The sequence below is a fragment of the Balaenoptera physalus genome, assembly GCF_965194825.1.
Source record: "Balaenoptera physalus genome assembly, chromosome: 2".
Lineage (NCBI taxonomy): Eukaryota > Metazoa > Chordata > Mammalia > Artiodactyla > Balaenopteridae > Balaenoptera > Balaenoptera physalus.
In genome coordinates this window covers 119,580,277-119,600,015 of record NC_138883.1, presented here as the reverse complement: position 1 = coordinate 119,600,015, position 19,739 = coordinate 119,580,277, and the positions used below count along the sequence as shown (strand labels likewise).

At 58.1% G+C, this 19,739-nt stretch overlaps 1 protein-coding gene across 3 annotated transcripts in view; it reads right to left on the bottom strand.

Moving 5' to 3' along the window:
* Positions 1 to 238: 238 nt before the first annotated feature.
* LINGO1 (leucine rich repeat and Ig domain containing 1) overlaps positions 239 to 19,739 on the bottom strand; it is a 79,042-nt gene continuing 59,541 nt past the window's right edge. Inside the window, exons 1-2 of one of the 3 annotated variants that reach the window (XM_082452626.1) lie at positions 16,758 to 17,401; positions 239 to 3,087 (exon numbers count right to left, since the gene is read on the bottom strand). In XM_082452626.1, coding sequence (XP_082308752.1) covers positions 1,231 to 3,087; positions 16,758 to 16,763 — 1,863 coding nt within the window. In that variant the 5' untranslated portion in view covers positions 16,764 to 17,401 and the 3' untranslated portion in view covers positions 239 to 1,230. Of the gene's footprint in view, positions 3,088 to 8,335; positions 11,944 to 16,757; positions 17,402 to 19,739 lie in introns of those variants that run through there. The other 2 variants (XM_082452627.1, XM_082452628.1) reach the window with 2 other exon arrangements.

The following is a 19,739-nucleotide window of genomic DNA, read 5'->3' as shown; positions in this document are numbered from 1 at the left end:
CAGAGGTGGTGGAAGCGATGATGTTCATGGGCCTCGGGACTCCTCGGGGCGTCTAGAGCCCTGGCCATCCAGGCAACGCTTGTGGTCACCGCCAGGCAGCTGTCCTGGGAGAAGCCTCTGGAAGTCCCTGGAGGGGGCCCTCCCCTGGCATGCCCCCAACCCTGACGCCATGGAGATCCCTTAGGAGCCCCACCACCCGCAGTGAGATAATAATGACCATAATGAGAACAGTCACCCACACATGTGCACAGCGCTTTACAGGTTACAAAGTGTTTCACATACATCATCTCATCAATTCCTCACAACAGCCCTGTGAGGTAGGCAGGGCGGGGAGTAGCGTTTCCGTTTATACAGATGTGGAGACTGAGGCCCAGAGGGGGTCAATGACCTGTTTGAGGCCACACAGCAAGTCAGCAGCAAAGCTGGGACCAGAGTTAGGCCTCGGCCCCTGGCTCTCTCCACTGACTGTGCTGTCCTCCAGGAGGACCCCAGCCCCTGTCCAGAGTCTCAGCCACACTCAAGCCAGGCCCCGACCCCTGGCAGCAGTGCTGCCTGGCAGCTCAGCAGACAGACCCTCACCCCCACTGGGCAGCCCTGTCCCCTCCACCCGCTCTCCGCAAACAGCCAGCCCAGAGCTGGGCCCAGACCCCCCACCCAACCTTCTCCTGGCGACTGCCCTGGACGGGTGGGCAGGCAAGTGGGGCTGGAACCTCCTCCCCTGTTTTCCTGAGTGATCCCTCCCCACAGGGGAAGAGAAGAGAAAGGAGGAAGAGGAGGAAGAGAAAAACAAGAAACTGAGTTGGAAGAGGGCCCTGGAGCAATCAGGACGTCAAAAGTTTGCATTCCGACTAGCTATAGGAAATAGTTTCTTTTTCTCTTTTTATTATTTCAAGTTTTCATAAAAATCCATAATTACTGAAACCCAAGTTACAGAGGAAGTTCGTAACTTTTTATTGAATTATTGACTGTGCCGTGTCAGCTTCCGACTCCAGTCTGTCAACGTGTGCCCCTGTGCAGGTGGGGTCCCCAGGCCTGGACTTCTGAGGTCCTGGTAGAAAGAGGGCAGGCGGTGAGGGCCAGCGGGGGCAGCAGGGGACGGCGTGGGAGGGAGAAAAAGAGTGTGTGTGGAGGGGCTGGGAGGAGGTGGGAAGGACTGGAGAGCGAGCGGACGGCGGCCAGGTCCCTTCCCCTGCCCGGCACACCCCAGGGTCCCCGCCCCCCGCCCCGGCCTCATATCATCTTCATATTGAACTTGCGAGGTGCGTCAGCGGAGCTGATGCCTGCGTCCGACTTGCGGGGCACATACTCAATCTCGATGTTGTGCTTGGTGTTGCCCTTGCCCCGGCTCCAAAGAAACAGCAGCACCAGACAGAAGAGGACGACGCCCAAGAAAGAGATGAAGCCCATGGTGGTGGCGATGATGAGGGTCTTGATGTCGAAGGGGAAAGGCACGGTGGCGCGGGTGCTGTTGGCCTCTCCCTCGCCCGGCTGGTTGGAGATGAAGGCGAAGGTCTTGTTGGGCTGATGGGGCCAGTCGGGCGAGTAGCTGCGCACGTGCAGGTGGGCAGGCATGGAATCGTTGCCGCCCGCGTTGGCCGCGATGCACAGGTAAGTGCCATTGTCCTGTACCTGGGCGTAGCGCACCTCCAGCGTGCCATCGGGGAAGACCGTGAGCCGCCCATTGCTCTTGGCCGAGACCAGGTGCTTGCGGGGCGAGAGCCAGAGGATGGCGGGTGGCGGGTCGCCATCTGCCCGGCACACGAACTGCACTGTGTGGCCCTCATCCACAAACACCTGCTGGGCCTTGCGGTCCCGGATGCGGGCACGGCGGCAGGTGAAGTAGTTGGGCAGGAGCACATCAGGGAAGTCCTTGAACTCCTTGCCCTGGACGAACTCGGGCGTGGCACACGTGGGCTGCTGCCGGTTGAAGTTGAGCCGCCAGCGGCGCCGGAACACCCACAGGAGCCGGCAGTCGCAGGCCAGCGGGTTGGAGTCCAGGATGAGCGTCTCCAGGTTGCCCACTGAGTGGAAGGCCGACTCCTCCAGTGTGGTCAGCTGGTTGCCGGAGACATTGAGCACGCGCAGGTAGTTGAGGCCGCGGAAGGCGTAGGGCTCCACCACGGCCAGCTGCCCACCCACCAGCTGGATCTCCTGCAGCCTTAGCAGCTCATGCAACATGGAGCCCTCAATGGTGCTGATGGGGTTGTAGGAGAGGTTGAGGAAGCGGAGATAGACCAGGTGGCGCACTGCCAGATAGGGCACAGCGGTCAGGTTGCAGTGTGTGATAGACAGGGACGTCAGGTTGAGGCCGTAGAGACAGTTGGGAGTCATGGTGTCCAAGTAGGGCCAGTGAGAGATCTCCAAGACCTTGAGCCGGTACAACCTCTTGAAGGAATAGTCCCGGATGGCATTGATGTTGAGGTGCCGGAGCCGCAGGACGATGAGACCGTGCAGGTGGGACAGCGCCTCGGTGGGGATGGAGGTCAGGTTGCATTTCTCCAGCGTCAGCTGCTCCAGGCTGTTGAGGCCGCTGAAGGCTCGGTGGGAGATGTAGACGAGGTCGTTGTCGCCGACTTCCAGTGACTTGAGGTTGTACAGGTCCTGGAACATGTAGTCCAGCAGGATGACGATCTTGTTCTCGCTGATGTCCAGCTTGGTCAGGTTACTGAGGCCGGTGAAGACGCCCAGGGGGATGAGCTTCAGGCGGTTGCTGCGGAGCCCCAGCGTCCGGAGGTTGAAGAGGTTGTTGAAGGCGCCAGGCTCCACGGCACTCACGATGTTCTCATTGAGCTCCAGCTCCTCCAGGTGCGGGAAGCTGGCAAACTCGTCCTGGTTGAGCGTTTTGATGCGGTTCTTGCCCAGGTCCAGCAGGCGGGTCTCAGTGGGGATGCCCTCAGGCACCGCCACAAAGCGCTTGCGGTGGCAGAGCACTGCGCGGTCCTGGGCGGAGCACTCGCAGCGGGGCGGGCAGCCTGTGGCTGAGCCTGACAGCACCGAGCCCAGCACCAGCAGGAGGATGGGCTGCCAGCAGGCCAGGAGGGGGCTGGGCATGCTCCTCACGCCCCCTGCCAGCATCCTCTCGCTCACCTGTGGCCAGGAGCAAGCACAGGACAGAGGGGGCGGTTAGAGGGCAGTGTCTGCTGGACCCCCGCCCAGAGCCCTCTGTGCCCTCTGCCCTCCTGCCCTGTCAGGATGTCCCTGACACAGAGAGAGAGGCAGGGGTCCAGAGTGGCATATGACACCTGCCTGGGACCCCACAGTGAGGTCCAGATGCCCAGGCCAGAGGGCCTCCTGCCACCCCATGCTGCTTCCTCCTTGCCCCTTACCCTACCCAGAGCCCTCCTGAAGGACCCTCCGGTATCCCTGGGATCCAGGGGGTTCATGGAAGGGGTAGGGTCACTTCAGATAAGCCTAGTGTTGGCACCCTAGGCTGCATCTACCTCCTTTCCATTTTACAGACAATGCAACTCCAGGCATGCACTTCACACCCCACCTGGCACCCTGAGCCTCAGCTTCCCCTGGTGTTCATCAGGGATAAATTGAGACCTGTTGAGCTGCCCTCTGGGCTCACAGAGCGAATCAAAGGGGCTCAAAGGCTGAGGTCTCTAGGAATAGCCAGCAGAGGAGCACGTCTGGGCCCCAGCTTGCCAGGCAAGGGCTTCTGAGGCTGCTGGGGCCCACCCTCTCCGAACTTCAGCCTGAGCATCCCCAGGCACAGACACCACGGCTCCCTCCCCATCAACACTGTGCTGAGCTCGAAGCCCAAGAATCTTGGGCAACCAGCATACCCAGTGGTTCCTGCCACTGTTTGTGAAACTGCTCCCCAGTGGGGTTTCTGGATCAGTGGAGGGTACCCCCTTCCAGAAAGCCAGGACCCAGCCGTAGTGCCTCCCTGGGGAATCTTTCCAACTCTACCCTTCCTCTGGGTCCCCATGGTGACCCACCCAGGCTCCTGAGCTCAGGCTCCTGCTATTCTTTCCTCCTGGAATGTCCCTTCCCCCGGTGTGTTGAAACCCCATCTTCAAGGCCATTGCTCTGAGAAGCTTTTTCTGATCCCCAGTTGGAAGTGTACTCCCCTTCAAAGACTCCCCCCAGGCTTCATCCGTCTGTCTCTCCGGCTTCCAATCACCCTCCTCCTAGTACCAGGGTTCTGTGCAGCTGCTGGTCCGATGGGGGAGCAGTCAGACCCCCACAGCCCAGGACGGCGCAGGCAGCCCTGGAGGTGCCGGTCCACACTGGGGCACTGGGGACGTGAGGCTTGTTACAGCTGGGCCCTGAGGCACGTGCAGGATTTGGGTGGTGATGACAAGGGAGACGGTGCCGGGATAGGGGTCCAGCCTGAGTACAGGCTGCAGGTGGTGTGAGCAAGGGGTGTGCGGGAGCTTGCCCCCTGATTACTCTCTCCTAGCCCGCATTCAGAGGCCACTTGCTCCCACTTCTGCTAGACTGCTCTTCCCTCCTCTATCTCTGTTCCACCCTATGGGAAACTGGCCCAGCAGGGTACTTAGGGGGCTGGGAGGACTCGTCTGGACTCCTTCAAACTCCAGAGGCTGGACCAGACGGTCTCTGGGGGCCGAGCTGAAGCCCTTCTAGTGGGGGTGAAGATCCATCCCACCCAGCCTGGCACCCTTGGGGCTCTGCTGCCATCCACATAGCCCACACTCACGGCCCTGAGGGGGCCTCACTGTAGGAAGGGGATGCCCAAGCTGGGAAGGTCCCATCTCTCTGCCCCAGCTCAGGCCCTTCTCCCACCCCTTCAAGCTCCTCCCCACACCTGCACACAGCCTCCACTTCCAAAGCTACAGGTCTTATCATCTGCACTTCAACCCTTATGGCAACTGGGGCTCAGAGAGCTTGTGGCTGCCCAAGGACACCCAGCCAGTTGAGGAGGTGGATTTGGGACCAAGGCTCTGGTCTGTCGGACTTCAATGACAATGCTCCAGCGGTCTCCCAGGACTGACAGGCACTCCCTGGTTGTTGATCGACTAAGTGACTGATTAACTAGAGAGGGCTCCTGGTGTCACTGACATGTTATAGAATCTGCAAGGTTTTGTTATTCCCAAGGGCTCTGTCCACCACCACCCCCCCTTCCCCTCAGCCCCTCTCATCCTCTCTCCAGAGTTTTCTGTGGTTTGGCCTCCCCCACCCCACCCTCATCAGGCCATTTTCCACAAGTCACACACGCTCCAGTGACCCACCAGAAAAGCAAACATCCTGACAGGCAATCAATAAGTAATTGGGATGGCAGCTGGGGCTGGCGTGGGTGTGAGCTTGGGGACCGGGAGAGGTAAACAGGACTTTTAGCACCCAGCTCACCACTGCACTGAGGCGTGGGGTAGGCTGATGGAGAGGGTGCTAAGGAATGAGAGAGGGGATAGCGAGTGCACAGGCTACCTTGAGATGTCAGTAAGACCCTCATACAGACAAGAATCTGGCATATGAAGACTCCACCCCCTTGTCTCAACCTACCCATCTACCTCCTCTCCCACCATTCCCCCCAGGGAAAACACCCAGGTATCCCAGCCTTGTCCTGCACATTCCTGGCTCTAAACCATCTCCTTTTGGAGATCTCTCCCAGCCTCACTGCCCCAGCAGCCTTTGTGACCATCCATCCCAAAGGCCATCTCCTCCATGAGGCCACCCCTGATCTACTCAGTCAGAAATCATCTCTTGCCCACAACTCTGAAGTACCTTAGATTTATTAGTAATGACATTATGTAACTGATGTATAGCACATCTCATTCTAAAAATGATTTGAGCCAATGACCAGAAAAATTGTTACAAGATGGTAAGAAGATAAAGCTAAAGAAGGCAAGCCACTCAAGAAAGAAGGTCACAAAATCCTATATAATGATTAAAGGTGAGAGCTTCCTAGTGACCTGAGCAAAGAGGGAAATGTGCTCCAAAGCCTCAGCATTTGGCGCCTCTCCTGTGTCGTAGTATATTTAATCCTGGGTCAAACTCCCGTGGGTACATTTCTCTCACCTGCTAGAGAGTGAGGTGCCTGAGGGCAGATGATGTGTCTGCAGCCTCAGACCAAGGTGTGGCACGGAAGAGACTCAACTGAATGTTCTTTGAAAGGAAGTGTGTGTGCATGAGAGAGTTTTTGCAGGGGCTGAAGTCACTCTGATGAAGCTGGCTCTGGAGCAGGCCCACTGAGCAAAGAGAGACCTGGGGGATTCAAATATGTTGATAGAAATGCTGGTCGGCATTGCCCTGTGTGGCAGGCCTGGCAGTTAGACCCCCAGAGCAATGGGCCATACTCCACGGGACCAGGATAGCTCCAGAAGGGCACATCCTCCGAATTGCCTTTTACATGTCACTGTCCTGAAAGATGGGGAAACTGAGGCCTAGAGGGGCTAACATGGCTTCCCAAGCTGGTACAGCACACTGGGCCTGGTCTCCAGGTCTAACACCCCCATAGGGTCCCTGTCATCTAGGGATACTGGTAGGGTTGTGTCTGACGGGGTCACCAAAACTGTTGAGTGAGCAACGTGCTGCTCCTGCCCTCCTGGCACCATTAATCCCGCTGGTTACCCCTGCAATGGCCAAGGAGAAGTGTTTTATGCATTTTAATCAGTGTTTTATTTTGGATCCTTGCCCGCTGAAGGGCTTCCCACAAGGGCAAGAGTTTAAAAATTGGACCAATAAATACAAAGGAAATGAACATCGAAGGCTGGCAGGTGGGCAGGCAGAGGAGAGCCGTGCCCGGGCCACAGCATACAGAGCCGACAGCAGCCTGCGTCCTCCCAACCCCAGAGCGGTGGGAGCAGCCGAGCCATCAGACCTGCACTGCAGACGGCCACCTGCCACCATCACACCCTCATTCACGTAGTGGGGCAGATACAGCCTGGCTCACTTGCTCCCCACACCAGCCACTCCACTGTGTGCCCCTCAAGGACGCCTGCCCTCCCTGCCCTTTCCCCCGCTGTGCAGGGAGGGGCTGATTCCAGGGTCCCTGAGGGAACCCACACAGAAACTGGATCTTCCCCAGCTAGACAGTCAACATCCTCAAACCTGCTTAAGGGATGAAGGCGAGTAAGGGCTCAGGCCCCAAATTGTAGTTTTACTGGGACTGTAAGGATCTGAGGTTGGCATCCCCAGCTGGGGCCTCACATTGGGGCTGTCCCTCGGGGTTCAGGGTTAAAGAGTATAACTGGTGGAGACAGAACGGGCATGGGATCATCCGTGGATGGACTTGGAGAACCCTAAGGGAGGTCAGGGGTCATTCTCTCTCCTAAGGCAGCATCTGGAGGCCCCTGGGGGTAGGGGCATGCCTCTACCATGCAACCAGCCTGGCCCGTACGAGCTGGTCAGACGCCTGCACTGAGGGAAGGGTTGGGACTAGCATCTTCAGACCACTTGCTACAGGCCAGGTTTTAGGCTTTATACACACAGTCTTAGAAACCCTCACCCAGCATTCAGAGATATTTCCTACCCATTTTACAGATGAGAAAAGCTGAGGTTTCCAAAAGGAAATTCCTTTGCCTTTAGGCCTAGGCTACAAAGCTAGGAAACAGCAGAGCTCCATTCCTCCTGGTCAGGCTGCCTGCCCCAAGAGCTACCACAAGTGGAGCAGGACTTCTTTCAGACACACAGGCCAGTTCAGAGCCAGAGGAGGGGCACGCGTGTCACGGAAGCGCTAGGGTAAGGCCCCCAGGGCTAAGGGAAGGCACTAGTCCTTAGGTAGCTGCATGTAGGTAACTTGCCCCCTAAATGACAAAAGCTTTTCCCCAACTGTCAGAAAACTGTATGTTGAACACACTGAATTTTTTCAGTGTTTTCCCACCGTACCATTCTCCTTTGCCTGCTGCCACTGTCTATGCTAGAATCTCACCTAATTTGGGGTCGGCTGCAGCACAGGATGGAAGGTTCAGTTATTTTTGGTTTACAGTATCAATATTTCATGGTGTTCCCACTCAGTGTTCCTCAGGGACCGCAGGGATCCCCAGTACACACAGGCATGAGATCCCTGGCATGGCGGTGCCCACTGCCATCCCCGGGACCCGTGGCCCCCTGGGTTCCCAGCCTGGCTGTGTGACCTGGGGCAACTGTGACAGGCTGCTTCTTCACTGGGAAATGAGGCTGTTATGCACGATCTCATCTTGTCCTGACACCCTACATTCCTAAGACCGGGTCTGCAACAGGAAGGAAGGAGGAGGGAGGGCAGACTTGGGATGGGGGACTGAGGGCTTCAGAGAGTCTGCCTCCGGCCCCGCCCAGCTCTACTACCCTTTCCTACTGATTGTCGAAAGCCCTGGGCCTGTTAGCACATCCTGTTCCCACCACCACCCCTTGAGGTGGGTCGATTACTCGGAAAGGTGAAGGGACTTACGCTGTGTCACCAAAGATTGCAGGCAAGGCAAGGTCTAGATTCTTCATGACTTGCCCTGTCCCCAAGTTCCTGCCTGTCTGAAGTCCCTTCTCTGCTTTGAGCTCCAGGGCACAGAGCAGCTGGATCCATTTCATGAAATGATAAAGCACGTTCGTGATAAGAGTACCTGTTCAGAGGCAGCTGTGGCCACGTGGCTGAAAGTAGGGTAATGGTGGGGTGGAGTGAGGCCTGTCTAGAAAGCCCCGATGGTCGCTCCATCCCGGGGCCTTTCCCCCACAGCGATGGTCGACCATCTGCCCCATGCCTGGAGATCTCCCACTCAGCCTTCAGAATCCAGCTCAAGGGTCTTCTACCCCAAGCCGCTCTTTGCAAGTCCCCAGGAAGAAGAAGGGATCACCTCCTGGGGGTCCCTCTGGATCTTGGGTGGGCCTCCGCCAAGTACTGCTGGTGTGTTTACCTCTCTCCCTTCCTCCCTCTGTTAGAGCCTCTGCTGCCTCCCCTTCTGTGGCCCCCAGATGGAGAGTCCCCAGTACAGGGCTGGGGCTGCTATAGCTCAGCACCGCCAGGCCCAGCTTCAAGGGGCAGAGAGCCCCGACACACAGCTGCTGGGACAGCGCCCCAGAACAGCTCTTGACTCCTGGTCTAAGCTCTTTACAGAGGCTTCAAGGAGGAGGAGGAGGTGTCATGTGGGCTCAGGCTGAACTACAGATACATTTCCACCTGCCGAGTCGGGGCGGGAGGGGAGGCATTTCAGCCAAGAGAACAGTGCGGGCAAAGGTGTGCAGGGTGGAGGTGACTCATGTCCGGGAACATCTGAGAGCATCCAGGGGCTCCTAATTGCTTCTCTCCTACCCCAAATCCTGACCCGGGTCCCTGGACTCCTTTTAAAGATCCTCCATTCTGGCTTTCCCGGGCTAATCCCTGCTGAGGTGTGAATGGCTGATAATGGCTTAAGGTGTGAGCTGCTAATGGGGGAAACTTGGTCTTCCCTGGTCAGTCTGATCCAGCAGGGCTACGCTGAGAGCCTGGGGAAGGGCAGGGGCTGCCCCCTGGCACACGGGGAGGGGGTATGGGGGCAAAGGAAACCCTGGGAGGAGGGGTTAGCACCAGGTTGAGCTCTGGCAGGATAAATCCAGACCGACTGTGGCCCGCAGGCAGGCAGCTGGGCCGCGTCCGTCCGTCTGTCTCCTCCTGGGCTGGTCTGCCTGCCTTTGCCTGCCCTCTCCTTCTCCCTTCTCCTCCTCCTTCATCCACCCCCAACGGGGAGAGAAAAATCAACCTGAAAGAAAATTGAGGTCATGTCCTTTGTCGTGTATAATTCTTTATTTTCCTCTTGCTCTTGGTTCTAGCAAAGAGTTGCCGGGCCCCCGGGGTGTGTGTGTGTGACGTTTGTGAGCAGGCAGCCATGTGTGGCCTATGTGGGTGTGTGTGCCTGCTGTCCCTCCTCCTGCCACTGCCGCTCCCTGCACCCACCCTCACCCCCGGCCACTGCCATCAGCCCCATCTCTTAGGTGCACTTGGAAGCTCAGTCCTCTCCCAAAGGTGCTCCCCTGGCCTCTCAGCCATGGCCGGGCTGGAGGGCGCTGGCTGGGTGCAGTGTGCCTGCCTGTTTGCTAGGGCGGCTGCCCCTGTGTGGCCCTGGGCAAGCACCCGTGCCCCCTGCACCTAAGGGAGGGGCGCCCCTGCCCACCCCACCGCCTACCCCACTGAGCACAGCTGATCTCAGGAGCTGACAGCCTTCCAGCCAGTTCGCAGCCCCAGGCCATTTGTGGGATAAATTATGAATTTTAATTGGCAAAGCATCTTAGTGTTTAAAGGCTTCTATGTATAGGCTTCGCCCTCTAGGAGCTGCTGGCTCGCTGCGGAGGAGCAAGGGTGGGGCAAGGCCTAGAGAAGGCTACTTCTGAGTGGGCAAAGGGCACTGGGCTCTGGCCAGGGCACCCTGCCCTGCTGTGTGACCTTGGGTGAGTCCTGGACCACTCTGGACCCTGCTGCCCTTCCACACGGTTGTTCTGAGGTGAGAGGCCAGTGGGGAAGCTAGGAGCCGGCGTGGGGGAGGCAGGAGGGAGCCACTGGCTCTGGGAAGCTTCCTTGTTGTCTGCTGTGGGCCTGCCTGAGCGGACAGCACTCCTAGTTGGATTGCTGCTGTCCCAGAATTGAGGAGTGGTACACAAGCACCCAAGTGGTGACCTGACGGGTCTCAAGGAAAGTGATGGTCCTGCACCCCCATACCTCCCTTCCCATCTCTCTCCAGGTCTGAGATGCCAACCCAGGCCCTCGGGGACAGGAAGATGCCCCCGAAGGACTCTGACCCCATCCACCGCCCAGGCCAGGGGCCCCTTGGGAGGTGCCTAGCAGACATGCCTGCTTCATCTCCCCTCAGCCCCCCTCTTTCTGGGGCACCCAGGGCCCTCTCCCAGTTGGTCCAGCCCTCAGGCTCCTCTACCTTGGGAACAGCTCAGGCTGGCCCATTTCAGACTTTGGAGGCCTGAAAACCAGCTAATCCCCACCTGGGAGGGTCACAAGCCTTGGGCTTGGGAGAGGGGCGAGGTCACAGCCTCAGAAACCCAAGGTGGATACGGGGGAGCTGAGGGGAGTGGTGGATCTAATGTGGGATTTGAAGGCCAGAGACCTAATAAATATAATGATGATGATGATGATGATTGGAAAAACCCTAACAGAGGACTTTTGGTGTGCCGGCATTATTCTAAGTACTTTACATATAAAAATTAATTTAACCTCACCACAACCTGTTGAGGTAGGTCCTGTTATTGTTCCCACTGTGCAGATGGAAAAGACAGAAGCACAAGGAGGTTCTGTAATTTGCTCAAGGTCACAAAGAGGTTCTGTAACTTGCTCAAGGTCACAAAGCTAGCATGATATGAACTCAACAGGCACAACTGATGCCATCACCTGACTGTGCATTCATGAGAAGCCCAAACTTGGGACAGCCCTGGCATCTCTGCAAATCTCTAAGGTGTGTCCCAAGGCAGAGGGTATAAAGGGTCCAGTGCACGCCCACAGGGTAGAACCAAAGACCCATGTGTGGAGTCATAGAGGAGGCCTATTCAGTTCAGTACGAGGAATCAAATGGAAGATCAGACGGCTCAGGATAGAAGATGTACCTTGCTAGATAATGAGTGAGCCGGCTGTCATGAGAGATATGCAAGCAGAGACCGTGGATCAGGGACACTGCAGGAAGACTCCTCTGCTGGGTCCACACCTCAGCGGCCCCTCTTAGCTCTGAGATACCCCCATCTTGCACCCCAGTAAAGGGAGTTGACATGGCCAGCCCCCCAACTGCATCTGCAACCCTGTGCTGGGCCAGACAGAGGAAGCATGCTGGCCAGGCCCCCACCCCCTCCTGGAGCCACGAGCCAGTTCTCTGCAGAGGGAAGCAGAGGAGGTGGCAGAGAGAGATTAATTCCCTGAAATGGGAAAAAAAAGAAAAACACACACACACCACACACCCTAATAACATGTAATAAGAGGTTGGAGACAAGGAACAATGCCCTGGTAATGTCACCCTGGCGGCAATCAATTTGGGTGTCACATGAAATAGGCCTAATTATTCCTCCAGCCCCGTCGCTCATCTCTAACCAGCTCCAGGGGCCCAGGCCCGGGTGGGGAAAGCGGTGTAGAATCAATTGTTGGTGCACCAGGCTGGCAGAGGGAGCCGCTCCAGATTAGCTTGCCAGCACCAGGTTTCTCAGCCCCTGAGGGTAGGCAGGGGCTTGAGGGCCTTGCAAATGCCCAGGAGCCACCTTGCTCAGCCATCCCTCACTTGCTCAGTGGGCAAGGGAAATCAGGGAGGATTCCCCAAGGAGGTGGGAAAGAAGGAGGAGCGAACATACATATGTTCATCATTGTTCATTCCCCAGGTCACCAAACTCTTAGCACTCACCAAGGCCAAGCCCCACACCAGGTGCCAGGGGTTTATCGGGGGCTGTGCATTATTAAAATAATGAAGCAAAGTCTCCTTCTACCTCCCAAGCTAGCACCACCCCTGCCCATCCTGTGGGTGAACACAGAGCCACTAGGATTCCTTTGGCTCTAAGTGTGCAGGGACTTAAGCTCTCCTTGCTCCTCCTTCATTCCCACTTCACTGGGGAGAACTGCCTGACTGCTCTTGCCCATCCCTGACCCGCTTGCCCAGGGTTTATACGGACAGCACCTCAACACCTGGGGAAACTGAGGTGCAAAGGGAATGGTTGCTTAGTGAGCACCCATTACACACTGGCTGCTGCTGCCTCTCTCAACCCCCATTTCATACACCAGAAACCGTGAATTTCGGATATGCAAATCAAGGCCGTAATATAAGATCATTTTACACTCATTCAATCAGTAAAAGTCGAGATGTCTGAACATACCGAGTGTGGGTGCGGGTGGGGAATAATGGGGATACTCATCTCCTGCTGGGGGAAGCATAAACGGTCCAACCAATTTGGAAAACACTGTGGCACATTTCCTAGTAAAGCTGAATATGAATATGACCTACGGCAATTCCGCTCCTAGCTGTGTGCCCCAGAGATGCTCTGCCTGTTGTCTCAGGGGAAGAGACAAGAAAGTTCACCGCAGCACTGTTTGTAAGAGTAAAAAGGGAAACAACTCACATGCCCATTAATAGAAGAATAAATACACTGTTTATGTTCAAACAACAGAACATTATGCATCAGTGAAAATGAATGAACTACATTTATCATTATTTGTAACAATATAGATGAAACTTAGGCATATGGTGTTGAAGAAAAAAGGCAAATTCCAGAGGACTGCACAGTTTCATGTTCCTTTTACAAAGTTCAAAACTAACTAAAACTGAACAATTTCTCTATATTAAAATGTGATTTTTAAAAGGCAAGGGAATACTAAATAGATAATTTAGGGTAGTGGCTGCCAAGGGATGGGGTGAGAAGAAACACATGGGAAGATGCATATCGTTATTAAAGTGCTAGTGTTCAGGTTGGGGAGTAGGGTCATGGTGTTCATTATATTAGTAGTCGTAGTAGTAGTAATACTAACTACATTAATTAATTAACAGGCCATGCCTGGACTGGTGAGCAAGAGTCGCAGACCAGAGCTCAGGAAGAAGGCATTCTAGACTGGGCCCCATGCTTGTAAGCTGGGGTCTTTGGGCAAGTTGTTCTACCTCTCTGGCTCTCAGTTTTCTCAGCTATAAAATCAAATCTCTGTACCACCTACAAGGCTAAGATTGAGAGCACATCACTGATACAAACTATGAGTAGCTAGCAGTTCTGGAGAGTTTACTGTGTACCAGGCACTGTTCTAACTGCCTTGCATACATGAACACACTTAGTCTTCATAATGGCCCTCTGTTATCCTCACTTTACGGATAAGGAGACTGAGGTCCAAAAGATTAAGTTACTTGCCCACAGTCACAGAGCTAGGCAGTGTGGAGCTGAGATTTGAAACCAGGCATCTGGCTCCAGGTACCACACTCAACAACCTCACTATAAAATGACACAAAAGGAACTGAACACAGGAGGAGGGGACTGTTGTCAGAACACCTCTACTGGGTCCACAGAGCCCAAGAATATTCATTCATTCATTCAACACATAAATGAAGGTCAGCATCCCTCAAATGCATTTGGAAATGAACTTGCCTTCCCACTGTCTTTCTACAAAAAAACTGTCCCTGATTCTGGAATCCTGCTTTCTGCGTCTCTGCCAAGTCTTTTACTGCCTCAAGAGATACCCAGTCTCTCTCTCTTCCTGGAGGACCCCTGACTGCCGCAGCCCCCAGGAGCAAATCCCAACCTTCTCTGAGTACTAGTGTGTGCTACTGAATACCCTGCCTTGGCTCTCCCCAACCCCTGCCTGGGGCATCCTTGACACCACCTACCTCTGTCCATCCATTACAGGCTGAAGACACTGTGTTCCTTCCAGGTAGTTTTTGCTACCAGAATCAGCTGCTCCCTGGTGCCTCCCAGCATCTTTCTTATCCCCAACGCCAGGCAGGGGAGCCCAGGGGATGGGTCCAGGATTGCCCCGGGTGTTCAAGGCAATCCATGGGGGCCATGCGAGGGCCTAGCCCAGAGCAGAGCAGGCAGCTCAGCCAGGATATGTAGAATAAATGCATGAATGAATTGGCTGGTACAATATTAGGTGCAAACCAGGCACCGTAGGTGCATGGAGGAGGAGGGTCAGTGACGTGGAGCAGTCAGGGAGGCTTCCTAGAGGAGGGGCCAGGAGAATAGAAGACCTTCTGAGTAGGTCTTCTCACAGCTAGACCAAGAGACCCCAGCCAGCAAAACCGAGGCTCTCACTCTGAAACCACCACCACCTACAGCCTCCCCTCCCTGGCCCTTCCCTAGTCCCACAGGACCCACTTCCTCAACCCTCCACCTGACACACTGCCTCATGCCTCCATGGGACCCTGTGCAAACCACTGCACTGCTTCATCTCTCAGCAGGAATGCATTTCTCCCACCCTCCAGACCCAATCATGATACTCTCACCATTTGCTTTGGTGGCACGTGGAGAGCAGTAACAGATGAGCCATCGCTGGTACCAGGGATCCTGTCTGGCTTTATGCTGACCAACCCTCAGAAGACTTTTTTTTTCTTTTCTTTTTGATATCCCCCTGGAATTCTGGGTTTTAGAAAATAATATCTAGTATAGGAAAAATGGGTGCTCCGGGGCAGGGGATAGGGGAACTGATCTCTAGGAAGAAGACTACTGCAAGGGGTAGAGTGGTCTCTACAATGCCCTCAGCCCACAAGCCATGATAACTTAGCCTTGAGCACCCACCCATCCTCCCAAACCTGGCCCATTGGATTCGGGACCCATTCTAACTCCAGGCACTGGGGAGCACTGCAGCCCTGACCAAGCCCTACCCAAGGCCCAGCTCACACATAAACTGGCAGGGAGTGGGAGAAGGGGCAGAGACAACAAGAATACCAACAAGAATACCCGCCCTCGCCTTTGCTAAGCCTCCCTCCAGGAGGGGCAGCTGGGTGCTGCCGGGAGCCCCTATCTGGGTTCCGAGGAGTTCTTGGCCTCTCCCTTCTGTCACCTAATCCCCTGTCTCCTGCCTCAGGCCATGGGGAGAAAGCAGGAAGGGCAGGCAAGCTGTCCCAGCAGACCAGGTGCTGGCATCTTCCCAGAGGTGTGAGGACTTGAGCCCCTCCTGGCCTACACAAGGACAAAGGGTCTGGGAGCTGCTGACCCTCCCTTCCCTCACAGCACTCCTTGCTGGATGTGTGGAAGCCCCAGGCTCTCTGCCGCCTCAATGCCCCGGCTCATTGCTCCCTGGGCATGGGAGGCACCAGTGCTGGAGCCATTGGCGTAACGACCAGCAGGGCTGAGCCAGAGCCGGAGCCGCTGGCCAGGTTGGGCTGCACACCCTCCAGCTGCCCAAGCCGAGCAGAGGAGGACGGAGCGAGGGCTGGGCTGGCAGGAAAGGGGCTTGCCCAGATGGTACTGCCCCCACCTCAGGGCTTCCTGCACTCCCACCCCACCAGGGCAGAGCTGTTGCCATCCTCCCAGATGCCCCAACTCCCCCACCCCGACCCCAGGACCTCTGAGAACAAAGAGGAGGTGCCGATGCCGGCACAGCCAGGGCTGGATGGAGCTGGGCTGGGACCAGGGCAAGAGACAGGAGGGGACTGCCCACTGGGCCTGGCCCCACCCCTCCTCAAAGTGGGGTCCACCTGGAGGTGCCTGGGGAAGCAGGAAGCCCACAGCCCATCTTGCAGAGGTGGGGGGCCGAGAAGGAGACCCCTTCTTCTCAGCCGGTTCCTACCTCCCACCAGCTCTGCTTCGGAATGAAAAGTGGGGCAGGGGGAAGTGAGAAGCCAGGGCTGAAGACAAAGGGGAGGCCCCCCAATGGTTCCTGGGTCCTCCTCCACCCCAACTCCCTCTCCTCCACTCTCCTAGCCCCTATTTCCCCTTTCCTCCCTCTCACTGGGCAGGAGCTGGAAAGGGGTTGCCCCTTGTTAGGGGAGTCAGGTGGCGCCCAGCCCCGTGCCTGTGGAGAAACCTGGTCCCTGACCTGCATCCACCGGCTTGGGGGTGCCTGGTGCAGGCTAGGGCTGCCTGGGGGTGTCTGGGGTCTATGGAGAGAGGCAACCACCCAGTGCTGAGCAGGCGGCTTACCCTTCAGGGTGACCAATGCTCGGAATGGGAGGTGGGACAGAGGACGAGCAGGACTGGGACCCCTCCCCAGCTCCGGGGGTCCCAGCTAGACAACCTGAAATTTGTTGGGTGGGAGGGACGGGAAAGAAAAAACCTTCATTTCTGAGGCTTCGGGGGGGCGATCAGATCTGTGACCCCCAAAGCGGGTCTGGGTGACGCTGGGGTGCCCCACAGCCCCAAGATGGGCACAGCCCGGGCCGACGGCGGCCCCCAGGGGCGCTCGCCGTGGGGCTGCCCACTCGGGGCTGGGCCGCGGCCGCCGGGCTCACCTGCATTTCGGGCGCGCTGTCCGTCCGCTCCGCTCGGTCACCAATCGCATGTCTCCCCCGCCAGGGCCCCAGCCCCTGCCCAGCCCCCTCCTTCGTCTCCTCCTCCTTGTCCGACACCTCCGCCCGGCAATCCGCGCGCCCTCGCGGGGCTAGCCGTCCGTCTGTCTGCCCCACACGGGCGGGAGCCAAGCCGGAGCCGGGGCCGGGGCAAGGGCCGGGGAATGGGGAGGCGGGAGGCCGGGGCCCCGGCGGGCGGAGAGGCGGGTGCGCTCAGGACTAGCGACGCGGGCTCTACGAGCCTCGTTCTGCGCCCCGGGCCAGCCTGGAGCCGCCGCCGCCGCCGCCGCCTCTGCCACTGGGGCCGGGGTCGAGGCCGGGCGCGCTCCGCAGCGGGGCCGGGGCCAGGGCTGATGCCGGCGGGCAGCGGCCGCGCATGCTGCTCGGAGCCCCGCGTCGGGAGAGGAGCCGGAGCGGCGCGGGTGGGGACTCCGCGCGCTCCGGGACCGGGGCCGGGACCTGGACCCGCCGCCGCCGCCGCCTGTGCTGTCGCCGGCCGCCCGCTCCGGCTCCCGCGCCGGCTCCCGCCCGGGCTCCGCGCTCTGCCGCGGCGCGGGGAGGGAGCGCGAGGAGCGAGCCAGGGAAGGAGGAGGGAGAGAGGGAGGGAGCGAGCGAGCGAGCTAGCGGCGGGAGCCGGGCGGGGGAGGAGAAGGCGCGGCCGCAAAACCGAGGGTGGGGGGGAGGAGGTAAGGTGGAGGACTCGGCTCCTTTCAGCGAAGGGGGCGAAGAGGGAGGAGCGCCCCAACCACCGCCCTGCACGGATGGGGCAGCGAAACTGACGAAGGGGCGCGGGCTAGGGGCGTGCCAGCCTTGCGCGGGGGCCGGAGCCTCCGAGCTCCAGCCCCGCACACGACCGTGCTCCTCCGAGTCCCAGGCCAGCGCGGCCGCGGGGAGTCCGGTCTGCGGTCCTCCCTGGGGGTGTGTGCCCACCCTCGCGTGTGGCCACTTGCGTGTACATGTGAGCGCGTGTGTTCACACGTGTTAACTGGGGTCACTGCACACTGCCATGTGGACCGACACACGCACGTGAACCGGCAAGGCTCCCCACCGACCAGGGTTGTTTGGAGGACGGCGTGGGAAGGGTGAGGCCTGGAGCCGCGGTCAAACGCCTTGTCCCCTCTCCTCGGAATTGTCTGCGAATCCCTGGAGGGCCCACATCCTGGCGGCCTTGGAGCAGGTAGAGAGGGAAGCTCCGGGGACGCCGAAGAAGGCGCGCCAGCCCCGCGGCTCTACCCCAAGCGTGGTCTTGCGCCCTCTTTTGCAGCCTGGGTCCCCGCCCAGCCTGGCTTCCTGTCCAGCAGAGGGCAGCAGGCCGCTCTGGCCAGCTCTGGCCAGCTCTGGCCGCGGGCACTGCACCCAGAGACCAGTAGAGGGCAACGCAGAGCCTCAGTCTGGGCTTGACTGTCCCTCACCCCGCTCCCCAAGGGTCCAGGGGATCCTGAGTTGAGGCACGTACTCAGATAGGCCCAAGGAATGGGACCTCTCCTCAGATCCAGATCCTCCTTGACCTGCAGATACAGAGATTCGGCTGGTGGAGGGGTCTTGGCAAAGCCTGCAGAGTGGGCTACGACCCTCGGGACCTCACCTCCTTCCACTGTACACCCCCTTCCATCTCCTTGAAGCCAGATGCCCTTTAACACTAAGCTAGTTTGATTAGAATAACCATCAATGCTGACACCATCCCACATGCTCGCCCCTTCTCCACTGTTGGGAGTGCATCACATGAGCACATTAGGGGTAGGGGTCCCGGCAGGCAGAAAAGGAAGCTGAGGCGGGAGGGGCACAGATGTGGGGGAGGAGACTGGCCCAAAGCCTTTCAGTCTCTGGGGCAGAAACGGGGAATCCTGCTCCCAGTGCCCTGACCCCCATGGAGCTTGTCTGACATTCACTGCAGTTACCTGGCTAGCATGGTGGGGCCGCCAGTCCCCCCCCCCCTCCCCCACAGCACCATCTTCTCCACTGTTCAGCCTCACACACAGCCCAAAGAGTTGCACAGACCTTCTGTTCTAGCTCGACAGAGTTTGCGTACTTCTCAGTCTCACAGCCACACCACAGCTCTGAACAGTCACGCCTGGAGAACCATCTCCTGTCTCCTATGTCCATCCTCATCCTAGGCCTAGCTGGAGCCCCCTCCTAGTAAGTGAGCATGCTGTGCTGTGCACTCTACATTCATCCTCCAGCGACCGTGGGAGAAGGCACTGTTGTTCCCCTGTGACAGAGAGAAGGAACCCCAGGCTCAGAGAGGTTCTGTGATTTCCCTGTGGTCAAACAGCTAGTAAAGCCTGGAAAGGGAATTTGAATCGCCTTCCAGGGCCAATTCCAGCAGGGGGCAGGCTTGGCAGAGGGACTTATAAAAGCTGGGAGGGGAAGAGAGAAGGCGACACAGGAGTCCCCTTCGCTTCAATAGTCCAGCGCAGGCGGTTCCCCGGCCCCTCAACCCTGTGCCGCCTGGACCCCCATCCCAGGCTCCCCAGCTCCCCCACCCCGGCTGTTTGTGAGTTACCCGTGAGCTCCCGCCCTCCCGCGCCGCCTCCTCCCACCAGCCAGACAGGAATAGACGCTCTCTCGCTCCTGCGTAAAGGCTCCGCCAGGCACCCGGCGGGCGAGCAGACCCGCTGCGGGGCGGCGGCGGGGGCGGGGGCTATTCCTGGTGCGGCGGCTGACGCAGACACTGCACGGCCACGGCGTATCTCCGCCCCCGACTCACCTGCTCCCTGCCTCAGTGATCTCGACGGAGAAATGGGGGAGAGCCCACTGCTCCCACCCCCAACCCCCAGATGCTGGCTGAGGAAGTTGGCGTCCTGGGGTGAGGTCTTCTGGGGCCCACAATTGTCCCTCTGCACCTTGGAGGCAGCAGGGATGACCAAAGAGCTGTGTGTCTGGGAGGAATTGCCCCAGAGTCTTAGTTCTCCATGTGAACAGTAT